Below are 13,688 nucleotides of genomic sequence, written 5' to 3'. Positions count from 1 at the left end.
GTGGTTTGATCATTGGTAACAAAATCTGTTGCTCAGTAGCGCCACTTGCGCTGGCCTAGCGGCAATACCTATCAGTCTTGTGTTATTACAGCCCTCATGACCACGACAGTGTCAAGTCAGACATGCTGCAACACCGGAAGCCTTGGCTGGACTGTCAAAATAAAACACGCACCGTTTGTTGCATGTTGCAGCAATTCAATTCAATTTAATTTGCTTTATTGGCATGACTGCCAGGTGAACAATATTGCCAAAGCGTCAATTAAATAATAAATAAAAATAAAAAAGAACAAAATTAAAACAAAAACATATATATACATATATACAATTCATTAAGCAAATTACAATATATAGATATTTAAAAAGAACATGCATGTAAATAGAAGAAAACAATAAAGAAGTAATTAATGTTTGTTGTGTCAATAAAACAAACAAACAAAAACAAAAAAATTAATAACAATATATTGCAATATCAAAGGATAAATGTAAAGAACAACAACAACAAAAACAACAAACAAAAAAAAATGTTGCAGCATTTTTGTGTGACACAAATTAGCTAGAGGAAGTCAAATATATAATTCAGTAGTGGAATATACATAACAACATCAAGTTTTCCTTAAAGGGGACATATGCTCATTTTCAGGTTCATGTTTGTATTTTGGGTTTCTACTAGAACATGTTTACATGCTTTAATGTTCAAAAAAACACATTATTTTTCTCACACTGTCTGCCTGAACATACCTGTATTCACGCTCTGTCCGAAACGCTCCGTTTTAGCGCATTTCAACGGAATGGCGACGGAATTGCTGTTGCTAGGCAACAGCTTGGGTCCATGTTTACATCCTGTCAGCTGATGTCATTCACATATACACTGCAACAGGAAATAAACTGGGACACATTTAGTATGTTTACGTTTAAAATTGTGAAATGGTCTGAATATTGCATATTTGTGACATCACAAATGGACAGAAATCCTAACGGCTTGTTTCAAACTCACAATTTCTGAATACGGGTTGTGTGTGTTTCTCCATGGATTGACCGTTTTGATACTTTCACAGTATTTATATAGGACTTAAGCCTGCTTTATAATAAAAAAAAACATGGAAATCTCACTTTTTTACAATATGGGACCTTTAAGCAATATTCATAGCATTAGTCATAATATCACACAAAAAATAATAACATGCTTTTACTTTGCCGGAAACGTTGCCCACTTTGTGACGTGTGTCTGTGTGTCTTCGGTTACCTTGTCAACGCTTTGACCACGAACGAGCCAATAGGCTGTGGAAGGCAGAGTTGTCCCTGTGGCCGCCATTAAAGAAAGGAATCCATGAATTCAAATGGAAACCCAACAGGAACCGAGGCTTGAAATAATGACCGAAATAATCGTTAAAATATAGGCCGATGCCATATTTGGAGCGGTTTTTCACAGGATGTGTTTCGTTTTTAGGCTAATTTTTGCGATGGAGGAGTAAAAGGAGGATTATTTTTTTTTAAAAGCAAGAGACCGTTTTTAGGAGCTAAAGGGGGAGGGGGAGAGTTGCTCTCCTTTTCTTTTTGTTTTATGAACATTTTGTCGCTTCCTTTAAATTAGTTTTTTAACAGTGTGCTTTCTGAGATGTCCACATAAAGGAGACAGTCTTCTTTTATCCGCTTTTATTAGCTCCTCCTGGCTGGAACTGCATTCTGGAACGTTGTTGAATTAACTCTCCTCCAGCCAAATGTTACAAAATCTCTCTCTCGCTCATTAAGCCTTTGGAACGCTCACACAACATTCGCAACATTGTTTCTTTTATTTTCCCGGGAAGTGAAATGATGGAGCGCTCGATCTCGCAGTGAAAGAAGAAGAAGGATGAGTTCTTGTTATGTACCAAACGGGGCCAGCTTGGAGGATTGCCATTCCAATCTATTCTGTCTGGTAAGAGATTTAAAACTAAAGGAAAAGCAGCCATTTTTAACTAGCTTGAACAGGGGGGGCTAAGCTAACGTTAGCCACACAGGCATCAGTTGATAGGAGCTTAGCTAGAGGCTTTACGGCCCTGTCGAAGCTCTCAGCATCTCAGGGCAACAAGAAGGTATCCCAGCTCCACAATGTCTCCTTCTGAATAACACTTTGTCACTACTTCTAACAGCCTGTCTATTATAATATCTGCTTCATTTCCATTTTTCTACTCGCAAAGCAAACAGTCAAGGTTAACGCTTGTTAAAAGCTTCATTTTACTACATTATTTGTCAACATATCTCCAATGTGAGCACGGAAATAAATGCTGTGTGCATTTTACTGCCAAAAGCACCAAAGACTGTGAGGGAGTTTGTTTGCGAGCACTTTCGCCTCAACTACCTTGTTTATTATTAACTCGCTATCATTACATTTCCACTGTTTTTATCGAGTAAAGCAAACACCTCATGCACTTCAGTTTTGCAGCGTTTAAGTTGTGTCTGCAGAGACTGATGAAACTGAAAATAACTGTTTTTTTGCATGAACACTGACAACTCCTGCAGGGACGAATGTCAATAACCGAACTTGCACACCTTGTCGATTAAAGCACGCCCCTTATTAGGATTTACCTACAAGCTCTTTGCTCCTTTTTTTGGTAACAAACAAGCATGCAACAACATTGTTTGCAAACGTTTATTATTTATGTAATATGTCATCATTTTTGTTTGTCAGTGGCTTTAATCTCCTTGGACTTCATTTTCTAGTATTCACACCAACTAGGGCACAGGCCCCAGGCTGATTATATAATCTCTGGCATGCATTCCTGGGCATTACAAACATCTAGGTAACTACATATCTAAGCTACACTTTCACTTTTAAATTGGGGAGGATGCACATAATGTATTCTTTCTCTGTCGTTTCCATCATATCATGTGTGATATCACGTTGTGGCCAGTTGACATTACCCTAAATAGTTGTGGTTGTGCTCCCTATCCACTTTGGAGTTCACCCTTGAGAGATAAATAGTGCAGTGAGCATCCCATGTGTAGTCCACAGCCTTCACCTCCACAGCATGTGGAAAGGTGTTGCTTGTGTGTGCTCAGCTCCTCCTCTGGCTGGATAATCGAGAACATGGTTGGAAAGTGTTTGTTGTTGCAGTTAATAGGCTTGTCAGCAGGCTTAACTACACTTTGACTTGTAGGTTAGCTGAAGAGTGTAATGCCTGCCTCCGTGAGCTCCTCTGAACTTCCACAGATGGAAGCTGGAGATGCGTTTTGCTAAAATGTAACCCTCAGAAAAAGTTCAGTTTTGTTATAGATTAAATGACACAGAAACCACTTTGTGGTTTAAAGACCACAAAGCGCATCGATCCTAGATTGATTAGTTAATATGCGTATGCAAATAATGTTATTAAGTGAGGAGTGAGAATAGTGATGTTGACTTAGGATGTAGTACAATAACAACATAGTGGAATACTACACTGCTTCTGCCACAAATTGACACAGCTTCAAAGCTGTCCTCCCCCCTAAAGGTAACATTTCATTGCAGAAAAATCCCCACTCTCTCAATACTACTTAGTTGGGTCGATTGTGTGTGCTGAACTCGTAATTACAATGTTTACGACAGCACTTGAAGGCAGTGTTGTTGGCTACAGTGGACAGCCGAGGCAGAGGCTGGTAGTTGTGGTGCTGTGCCTGTCTGGCTGACATTTTCCTGCACACTGAGACTAAGCATAACACCACTGCTGTTATGACTCACTCACTGAACAGACTCCACTTTGTGGTTTTATGGTGAAAGAATGCGAATACATTGTGGGACTTTTTTTCCTCTTCGTTTTTCAGTGGATAGTCTTCTCCGGAGTGGGGTACTACTTGTTGCATACTTTTTTTTGTATTTAAAGTGGCCTTATTGGAATGAACGTGGTGTGTAAATTCAGTCGGTCTATTTCTGTAATAATTATGGGCATATTAAGCTAGTTTTTTATGACATTTATAGTTGGAGCTTTCATGTGTTTCAGCGCTGTAAGATTTAAATAAGCACTTGGCAAAAAGCTTCTGTTTGGTTGCATTGAATTTGGCATACAATAAATTAACAAGAGCTGTGTATTAAGTTGAATTTGAATCAACCAAAAAAGCAAACACACGCTTGTTAGTTTCATGTTCACACGATGACAGGGTAAACTGAGGGAGATAGGTGACAGACAGGAAAAGAGGCTCGGTAGAAGAGGAGCATCTGTGGCATGATTTGAGTAGCTTCACCTGTTGCTTGTATCATACATTGAAAGGCAGGAAGGCAGCTGTTTGAACACAGTGTTCCCTACTGAGATCCAGAACCCTAAAGTGGCCAGAGGGAAGGTGAGCAGCTGGCAGAATCAGGGGTCGTCACCTCAGAAAAACTTCCCTCCCGTATCCAGTGCCTTTGGCCTTAGATTCCCTCCTAATGCAGCCGTGTGGTTTTTTGGCTTTGGCACATGAAAGAGAAACTCATGACCCATAAGCAGTTGCTCACATACTTGAGCATTTAGGCTAAGACACAGAGGCAGGTGGAAAAACTTGTAGATTCATAGTAGTACATCAAGTGTTTGAGGCACACAGCCTGGAAAGCATGAACGTTGGAAGGAAATACACAGATATCTGTGGCAGCACACAGGCCGACTGCCACTAATTTATTTTGAAAGGACAGGCAGAACAACTGCAGGAGGCACATTTATCCTTGATAGAGCAATGTGCCTCTTGGATATTGTTGATGAGGAGTGGAGTACTGACGTGTCCAGTCTTTGGCAGAGGGGCTATTCAGCTGTGCCTCTTCAAGCTCAGGAATATGTAAGGAATAGACGTTAACATTTTGTCTGTTGTCCACAGTTTGGTTTAATACACACTCATGTATTTTGTGAAAATGTGGTAACAGAACAGGGGGGGCAAACTACAAGCAGTTTGACTTAATAATTCTACACCGTAACCTTTTATGACTTTTTTTTTAGTGCTATTGAAAATACAGTTTAACGGCAGTTTGATAATACAGTCTACTATGCTGTGCAACTAGACAGATTGCTTGTTTAAGAAGTGAAATCATATTTAAATGTTTTACAGCATTCAACTAAAAATCAGTTAAACCTGCAGTAGGGGAGAATATTTTTGGCATCATTGGGCAAAAAGTCCATAATAACCTTTCAGCATATTGTAATTCAAGTGTTCTGAGAGAAAACTAGACTCCTGCACCTCCTCTTGGCTCTGTTTTCAGGCTTTAGAAAAATCTAGCAAGTGACGGGAGACTTTGGCCAATCACAGGTCATTTCAGAGAGAGAGCGTTCCTGTTGGCTGTTCATTCAACGGAGGCAGCTGTCAATCACTCACCAACTCCGATCAAACGAACAAACTACAAGATGTTTCTGAAAACATTTGATGCGAGAAATAGGCATTACAGTAACAGAACATTGATTCATATTTAATCAGCGCTGCCTAGTTTGACCTCTGATTGGTCATTTTCCTCCGGTCGGTGAAATCTTGCAGATGCCAGTAAGAGCACCGGAGGACACAGAGGCACATAACTTTTTCAGACTACCTGTCTCATACACTACTGTATCATATTAGCTCAATTCTATCCACTGCTGCTGTAATGTAGTTTTTTATTGTTACAGAGTTGTAGAAGATGCATTGTGTTGCTGGAGTTAATTGCAAGGCAGATGTTTCTTACAATGCTTGCAATCAGTCTTTGTTTTTCTGTTTTAAACCCAGAATGTTGCCACCCAGCAGTGCCCCACAAACCTTAACAAATCATCTCCAGTTGATAATGTGGCATGTACAAAGATAAACGTGAAGTGTTTTAACAGGAACATTTTGTTTTATTCACTTGTTTATAGAATCATAGATTACACAGACACATTTCCAGTCTTCATCATTAGTTACATCCACTATGAATCAGCAGTGCAAAATACTTGGCTTACTTCCTGTGTAAACAAAACCGATTCTGCATGAAGTCTTGCGGGAAGAGACCCGTTTCATTGAAAGTGACTTCAAACCTTTTTTGTCTAATTCAACCAATTAAGCTTAGCAGGTTTAGACGTGTGTCTTTAAAGTGAACTCATCCGGCTCTAGAGCTGCTTGGGATCCTCTCTTTCTCACGTTACTCAAACGTGTGGTCATATTGTATAATGTGTAAGACTACCAACTGACCAAAACCCCCACTGTGTTGTCACTTTAAAACTTGATAGAGTTTCAGTTTCCAACTACATCCACACAGTATTAAGCTCACCATCTCACGTGAAGTGTGAGGATGGCTCAAGGTAAAACTTGTTGGCGTTTTTGCTCACCAGCATCCAAGCGGTGCAGAAGACGACAGACCGCTCTGAATGTCAGTGAACACTCTTCAACTCCACACTGCAGCTGGTCAACATCATGTATTACATAAATTGTCCATGCGCTGTAACAGACGTTTGCAGCACCTTCTTTTCTTCAGTGTAATCAAACTACAGGAGGAAAGACTTTGTACTAGCCAAATATTGATCAAACTGAGTGTTTTACATGAGAGTTAATGTCACTGATAGCACTTAGTGGTTTTCAATATTGAATCATTTCATAATATTATTTTCATATTTTAATAACAATTTATCTTAAACTATGATAATGTTGTAATTTCAACACTGAAGCCCCCGTCAAGAAAAGAATTAGGGATGCACGATCTGACTTTTTCAGTACCGATCCAGCATTTGTATCGGTGCATCCCTAAAATGAATACTGTTAACATTAGTGATTTAAATGTATCTTTGAAATAACTGTGTTGTGGGAGATGCACCTGCAGTGATCATTTATTGCAGAGTAATGATTCTAAAGAACTGAAGTGGCTGACAGTTTAATAATGCAGCGTCTGCTAATGATACTGTTAAGATATTGAGGGTGGAGATTTCATACATAGACTTAAAATAATAAACACAATAAATCATTTATTACTGAGGGTATTTGCTTGTTGACAGTAACACTCAACATTTGGTTTCATTCATAATGTATTCAATTGCCTGGTTGGCAGAGAAGCTGCAGCATAGATGCAAACATCCTGATGGTGACAGAAAGAGTCGCAGAAAAGGTGATGAATAGAACTGTAATGTAAGATGAATAGTCTAGCCTTCTGCTCTTGTAAGCTGTTGTATTTCATTCACACATTAACAGCGCAGCAGCAGCAGCAGCATTAATCAGTATTTTAGCTGCAGCTGCTACTACGGTAGCTAAATCTCAGATCCAGGTCAAAGTTTCTGTGCCCACAGGATGTGGTCAATTGGTTTGATTTGCCTCGTGTGTACAGTTGTTGTAGCACAGTAACTTTAGTCAATAACAAGAAGCATGTCAGTGTTTTCTCTGCGTGCCAGTTTAAAAGTCACCTGATACCAGGCTGACTGTAACCTTCTCTTGACCACATGTGCTGCTTGTTTGCTTGGATTTGTTTGCTTTTTACACCAATTAAACCAGCTGAGAAAGTCTGTAATCATCAAATGTAGTTTCTTCCAAGCAAGCATGTCTACATGCTTGCTTGGAAGGAGGCTAAATAACGCTCCAAACTTACATTCAATTTTGTCGAGGAAAAACTGGCACAGCCATTTCCAAAGGTGTCCCTTGACCTCTGACCTCAAGATATGTGAATGAAAATGGGTTCTATGGGTACCCACGAGTCTCCCCTTTACAGACATGCCCACTTTATGATAATCACATGCAGTTTTGGGCAAGTCATAATCAAGTTGGCACACTGACACACTGACAGCTGTTGTTGCCTGTTGGGCTTGAGTTTGCCATGTTATGATTTGAGCGTATTATTTATGCTAAATGCAGTACCTGTGAGGGTTTCTGGACAATATCTGTCATTGTTTTGTGTTGTTAATAAGTAATATATACATACATTTGCATAAAGCAATAATATTTGTCCACTCCCATGTTGATAAGATTTGACAAATCTCCCTTTAAGGTACATTTTGAACAGCTAAAAAATGTGATTAATTTGCAATTAATTAATTTGTTCTTGTAAATGTAACATATACATGGAAGAGGATACCTACAGTAGGAAATGTTTAGGTTGAGAGGCCTTTTAACCCTCTATGTCTATATGTGAAAGGGGTTTTCACTTAATTGTGATGCAAATACAAGACGGTGATACTAATATCTCTGAGGAGGAGAGACCCATAATATAATCTGTAGGGCACTTATGAACAAAACCTTTTACACGGTGAAACACGCCATACAATTGGAGACTACCCGTGGTCAGTAGTAAGATGACAGGAGTGTTCATCTGTACTGCTTATGATCTGGTTTCACAGTCAACCGTCGTCCCCACCCCCCCACCCCTCTCCTTTGCATTGTGTGCACAGATGTTTCCTAGCAAGATGCAGGTGTAATGTAGTGCCTCTTCTCACACTCCAGCAGGAAGGAGCAGCCTAACTGCTGCAGCTCTGTCGTTACACACAGACCTAGCTCTGCTGTTTGCACCTCGAAGCTCGTCTCCAGCATGTGTAGCAGCTTTTTGAATTCCTCTGGAGCCAGATTGTTCATCAGAGATCATGATGTTTTGATCACGCATTCCGACAACTGCTGTGTTAAAGGGAAAAACCACCACCTTTTCACGTGGATGTCCAATCAGTGTTGCTGGCAAATGTAGTCAATTGAAGCAATAAATTCCTCAGTGCGTGATATATTGAGCGAAAAAGCTGACTTCTCCTGCTTCCAGCTTCTGGTGCCCGGAGGGTCCCCGCCGGCCATATCCTCTTGCACGGCTCATGCAGGCACAGCCTCGGCCTCTCTCCGCTGCATTTCTTCGGCGGTATACTCTGACTGGAATAAAATACGGCTGAATATCCCAGAGGAGGAAACTAGAAATCTAAGCTGATATAGCAATCTGTAGTTCTTCCTCGCCTCCAACTACGTCACTGTCACGTGAAATGACGGCACTGGATGCAGGAAGAACAAGATTTTGCAGCTGCGAACTAGGGCTTACCCCCTCTTCGTCGATAAGACAACATTTTAGTCTTAGTTAATTTGAGTACGATTTCTCTAGTCGAATAGTAATTTCTTTGCGCTTTTTCATGCTGAATGACTTATTTCCAAGAAACATATGAGCACATCTCTGGTAAACACAGGATTTAAAGTGGTGCTTTTGTGTGATTCTTTGTGGAAAAACTCCATTTCACAGATATGTGAAGTAAATCAACTAATTGATTCTAATTGAATTGACTTTGAAATTCTTTGGTCGAGGACAGCCCTGCTGTAAACTCAGCTTTCTCGGTCAATATAGCACGCACTGAGGAATTTATTGCTTCAATCATCTATATTGATTGGACATCCACATAAAAGGTGGCAAATTCTCCCTTTTAAGTTATGATAACACGTTGGGCTTTTGTATGCTTGTCAGCCACTTTTTCCTTTGAGTTAGTGGTGGAGAACAAATTAAACACATGCTTTCTGTTTGTTGATGATGTATAGTTGCATACAGTGTATACTTCATAACTGTGGAGTAACAAGCTTGCCTGTATGCTGCTGTGGTGTATTACTTTGGCATGTACATGAGACATAAATATAGTCAAAACTATTTGTAACCTCCAGGTTTTTTAATGATTTGTCCACCTGTGTGTGTGCTCGCTGCGTCTTATTGCTTCCTAACTTGTTGTTGTGATCCGGCTCCGCTCCAGCTGACGCCACACAATGCTCTGTTTTGACAGTCCCCAACCCACCCCCACCCCCTACCACCACCATCACAACTAACACCACAAATCTCCCAGCTTATCCCTAGCCAGGCGAAAGACCACCGCTTCGCCACCACCACGGGTAATCACTTGTTCAGGCTCAGCGCCTCTGCACTTGAGTTAAGATATCCCCTGAATTGTAATGGATTAATTGGGTGAATATACAGAGGGACAGCTTGCCAACTCAGCCTGAACGGAATAGGACTAAACGGCATAAAAATGAACAGTCCATGTTCGTGCAGATTACTTGAAATGTCTACAAGGATAGATGGAGGACCAAGATTGCCAGCGGAAATGGGGATGTACGCCTGAGGCATCCGCGTGTGCTTTTTGGGGTAGTTAGTCTGTGTATGTGTTTAGGTAGACATGGGTAGTCTGTCGGCGCTCGGATGATTAGCAGCACTGCTAGCTAGCAGTGGAGCGTAATGTTCCTGCTTTAACACTTAATAACCCCGCCAGTGATTTACTGCCTATGAAGCTTTTTCCTGTGTGTTTTGTTCTCTCCATAAAAGCCAGACAGCGTTTATAGAAAGGCAAAGCACCCCCCCAGCACTCACCAATAATGAGGATTAAGGTGGTGAGACCACATTTACCAGCAGTAGTTCTTTCCTATTTGTGTTTCGAACATGTTGTTCATGGTGATATTGAAAGCACCTGAGGCACCAGTTCTTTGCAGAAACAAACAAACGTCCCAATTTTTAAGAGTAATTCGTCTATTTTTATCAACACAATGGTGTTCTGCTTTCTTGTCATGTATCTTTCCATCTTTCCATCTTTCAATCTTCCCCCTTTTTTCCCTAGTTTTGGCAGTCCAGGTGTCTTGTTGTCAGAAGTAGTTGGTGGGTGAACTGCCCCATAAAAGAGGATTAATACCCACTCTTTACACTGTGCTCAGCACATGTTTACTCCGAGGTGCTGAGTGGATCCTGAAGCAGCGACTCTGCACACTGACAATCTCTTACTTTCTCTCTCCCCCCCTCCCCTCCCTTGTCTTGCAGGCTGACTTAACAGGGATCAAATGGAAGAGGTTTGTGTGGCAGGGTCCCACCTCTGCACCCATCCTCTTCCCGGTGACGGAGGAGGACCCCATCCTTTGCAGCTTCAGCCGCTGCCTGAAGGCCGACGTGCTAAGTGTATGGCGGCGCAGTCAGCGGCCGGGGCGGAGGGAGCTCTGGCTCTTCTGGTGGGGGGACGACCCCAACTTCGCCGAACTCATCCACCACGAGCTCACAGGTGGGGGAATACACATAAAAGGGGCATGTCATTGGGAAAAAAACAGTGTGTTTCATTAAGCTGTGCAAGTACATCCTCTTTATGCTGCTTCCTCACTACGTGGAAGTCAGAGGTCAGGGTGCTTGTAGGGATTCAGTGATTGAATTCAAGGGAACAGGGAGAGTGCTTCTTGACTCAGGTGGTTCTTGGAGCAGCTTATTTGCCCTGCTGCTGCATGATTATTGATGGGTATCATTAGGATTTTATTGATACTACTACTCTTTTCGATACTCCTTATCGGTTCGTGTTTCGTAACGATGCTCTTATCGGTTCTTTTTCATAACTAAATAATTGCTTTTTAATATATGATTTAAAAAAAGGATAAATTCAAAACAGGATTGGAATTTACTAATATTTTAAATATAACTAAATGTTTCTAGAGCAGCAAGAGTTTAAAACAGCAAATCACTATATAAACTCAATAATATCTTACTGGAAACTAATCTAGAATGTCAATAAAATAAATAATATTCTTGAGTGAAGTTAAGAAAGAATGAAGAACACAGACATCAGTCAGTATCAGTCCTTCCTTCTGTCCTCCTCCCTCTGCTGATGGGATTCACTGCCTGCTGGTAACGCTGGTAGAGGGAGGAGGGGCTGCTTTGTCTCAGCCAGCAAATAAGTTAGTTTACAAGAATTTTAAGATACGTGTCAAACTAAGCTAAACAGTGTGATAATAAATTACACCAAAACGTTAAAAAGTACCGATAAAGTCGGAGCTTATCAATTATATAATTTAGCTCCGGTGCCCTTTTAATACCGTGTTTCGGTACCCATCCCTATGCATGATAGTTAGGTAGGTAGTCACCCAAGTTAGTTTTTCTAGTTGCTTTGGCAAATTATATGATTAAAGGTGAGGAGAGAGATGACAGCTATCCTGTGTCTGAGTCTCTGCTCTGGCAAGAAAAATAATCTATGAATATGAAATTCACCGCCTCTACCAATGCACCTTTTTGTTAGATTCATTCAAGGTTATAAAGCAAAAAGAGTGATGACTGTAAAAGATAACGGGAAGTGTAGAGAGCTTGCAGCATTTGTAAAAGAAGCACTTGAACATCGATCACCCTGTCAAGATACGTTATTGGTTGTACAATGAAAAATGATACAGATTTCACTGCTTGATTGTCAGGTAGGCACAGGGGAGGTTCCCTGTAAGTAAGAGCCTCAGGGAAGTGTTAAATTCTGTGTAATCTGATACCTCCCTAATGCTGCCCTCCCTCCCCTGACTGATAAGCTAGCCAGCCAGGCTGGTAGTGCCAACACCTGTAGGGCAACTCCCTCTCCCTGGAGACACTGGGCATCACGCTGTCTCATTACTTCATACGTGTTTGAGAGAGGGTTAGCACATTGGAGTGGACGCTGCCCTTCAGCAGATGAAGCGGCACCTTGCATTTTTTTTTTTGACGGAAGTAATCTTAAATCACATGGCGCCATTCCACAAAGGAGGAAGAAGAAGGTATGGGAAGCTGAGCTCAGTCCGATTTCTAACTCGAGTGAGAAACGCAGCATGCCGGAGCAGCCATGCAGAAACGAGGCAAATGCATCCACCCCCCACTCTCTTCTCTTCCCTCTTCAGTAACGGCAACATTTAGCGGCGGAAGATTGAAAAGGCCATCTTTATTCATGCTCTCTGCCATGTAGATTGAACTTTGGAGTCTGAGCCAAGCACAGCCCGTCTGTGACCCTCCTTCATTATGGGACATTGTGCCTGAAGTGGACTCAAAATGGGAGCTGAAGGCTACGATGGGCAGCTCGTTCAGGCCTAACGGGTCCTGGTAATTACCTGAAGCATCTGGCTCAGGCCCTCTAATAGAGTGTGCTACATTTCAAGTAGGAGGGGGGTGGTATGGAGAATCTATATTTGGAAATTGTTGGAGTCACTGCCATGTTCTTACACTGGCTTTGGGGAGATTAAACATGATATTGTTTGTGTTTCAGGAGATAGAAATTATATAATTGAATATTGACCAGAAAAAATCTGCGCCGCATTTTCCTTCCAGGTATTTTAAAACAAAACGATGAATCATGTTTTGGCAGGACTCTTGACAGGTCTTTGAATTTTTATTAAAACTCCACATCTAGAGCACATCTATTCCCTCTGAGAATGATGTTGACGTGGACATTCACAGAGACGTGCATCCCGAGCCCCTGACGAGATTTTTCACATTCCCCACTCCCCGTGTTCCTCAAGTGTTTTGCACCCTGACACAACAGTGTTTCAGTGTGAATGGTTCCCAGATGGGCGGTGTAATCCGTGTTTCCTGTTGTGGAAGCTGCTGCTCCCGTCTCTGTAGTGGAAGACGTCTTCCTCCTGCTTCTTGAGCCTTTCCCCCTCCTGTAGCTGCTGTGGGGCTCCGCCGGTGAAATGAAGCAGAGCAGCCTCTAGATGGATCTGAAGTCAGCCAGAGGGCTGCTTTTTCTCCTCAAACCTCCGATCTGCAGCTGCTGATCAGTCTGTTCGGGATGGTGGGTCCTGAGACCTGATGTCACAGCTGAGACCAGGATGGAGGAATGTCAGGACCTCTGTCTGGATGACTTTACCTGTGTATGTGCACCTGTTTGTACCGCTGGGGAAGGGATGCTACTTTCCTCTTCTGGAGCTTTTAAGGCGCAAGTATACTCTTAATGGTAGAATAGCTTATTGAATCCTGTGTCTGGCAATTTCTGTAACTTTCCCAAACCGTCAATCCGACATTCACACCCACTTCACGCCGTGATTGGCCAACTGTGTGGAGGTGAGAAAGGAGCCACGGTTTGAACCTC

General features: G+C 41.7%; 1 protein-coding gene across 3 annotated transcripts in view; it reads left to right on the top strand.

Annotated features, from left to right (window-relative positions):
• Positions 1-1,252: 1,252 nt before the first annotated feature.
• Positions 1,253-13,688, top strand: part of med13a (mediator complex subunit 13a) — a 94,615-nt gene continuing 82,179 nt past the window's right edge. Inside the window, exons 1-3 of one of the 3 annotated variants that reach the window (XM_037748102.1) lie at positions 1,253-1,690; positions 1,806-1,915; positions 10,652-10,886. In XM_037748102.1, the coding sequence (XP_037604030.1) occupies positions 1,850-1,915; positions 10,652-10,886 (301 nt within the window). In that variant the 5' untranslated portion in view covers positions 1,253-1,690; positions 1,806-1,849. Of the gene's footprint in view, positions 1,916-10,651; positions 10,887-13,688 lie in introns of all 3 variants that reach the window. The other 2 variants (XM_037748104.1, XM_037748103.1) reach the window with 2 other exon arrangements.

The sequence above is a fragment of the Sebastes umbrosus genome, chromosome 17 (genome assembly GCF_015220745.1).
Source record: "Sebastes umbrosus isolate fSebUmb1 chromosome 17, fSebUmb1.pri, whole genome shotgun sequence".
Taxonomy (NCBI): Eukaryota; Metazoa; Chordata; class Actinopteri; order Perciformes; family Sebastidae; genus Sebastes; species Sebastes umbrosus.
This window is presented reverse-complemented; position numbering and strand designations above follow the sequence as displayed.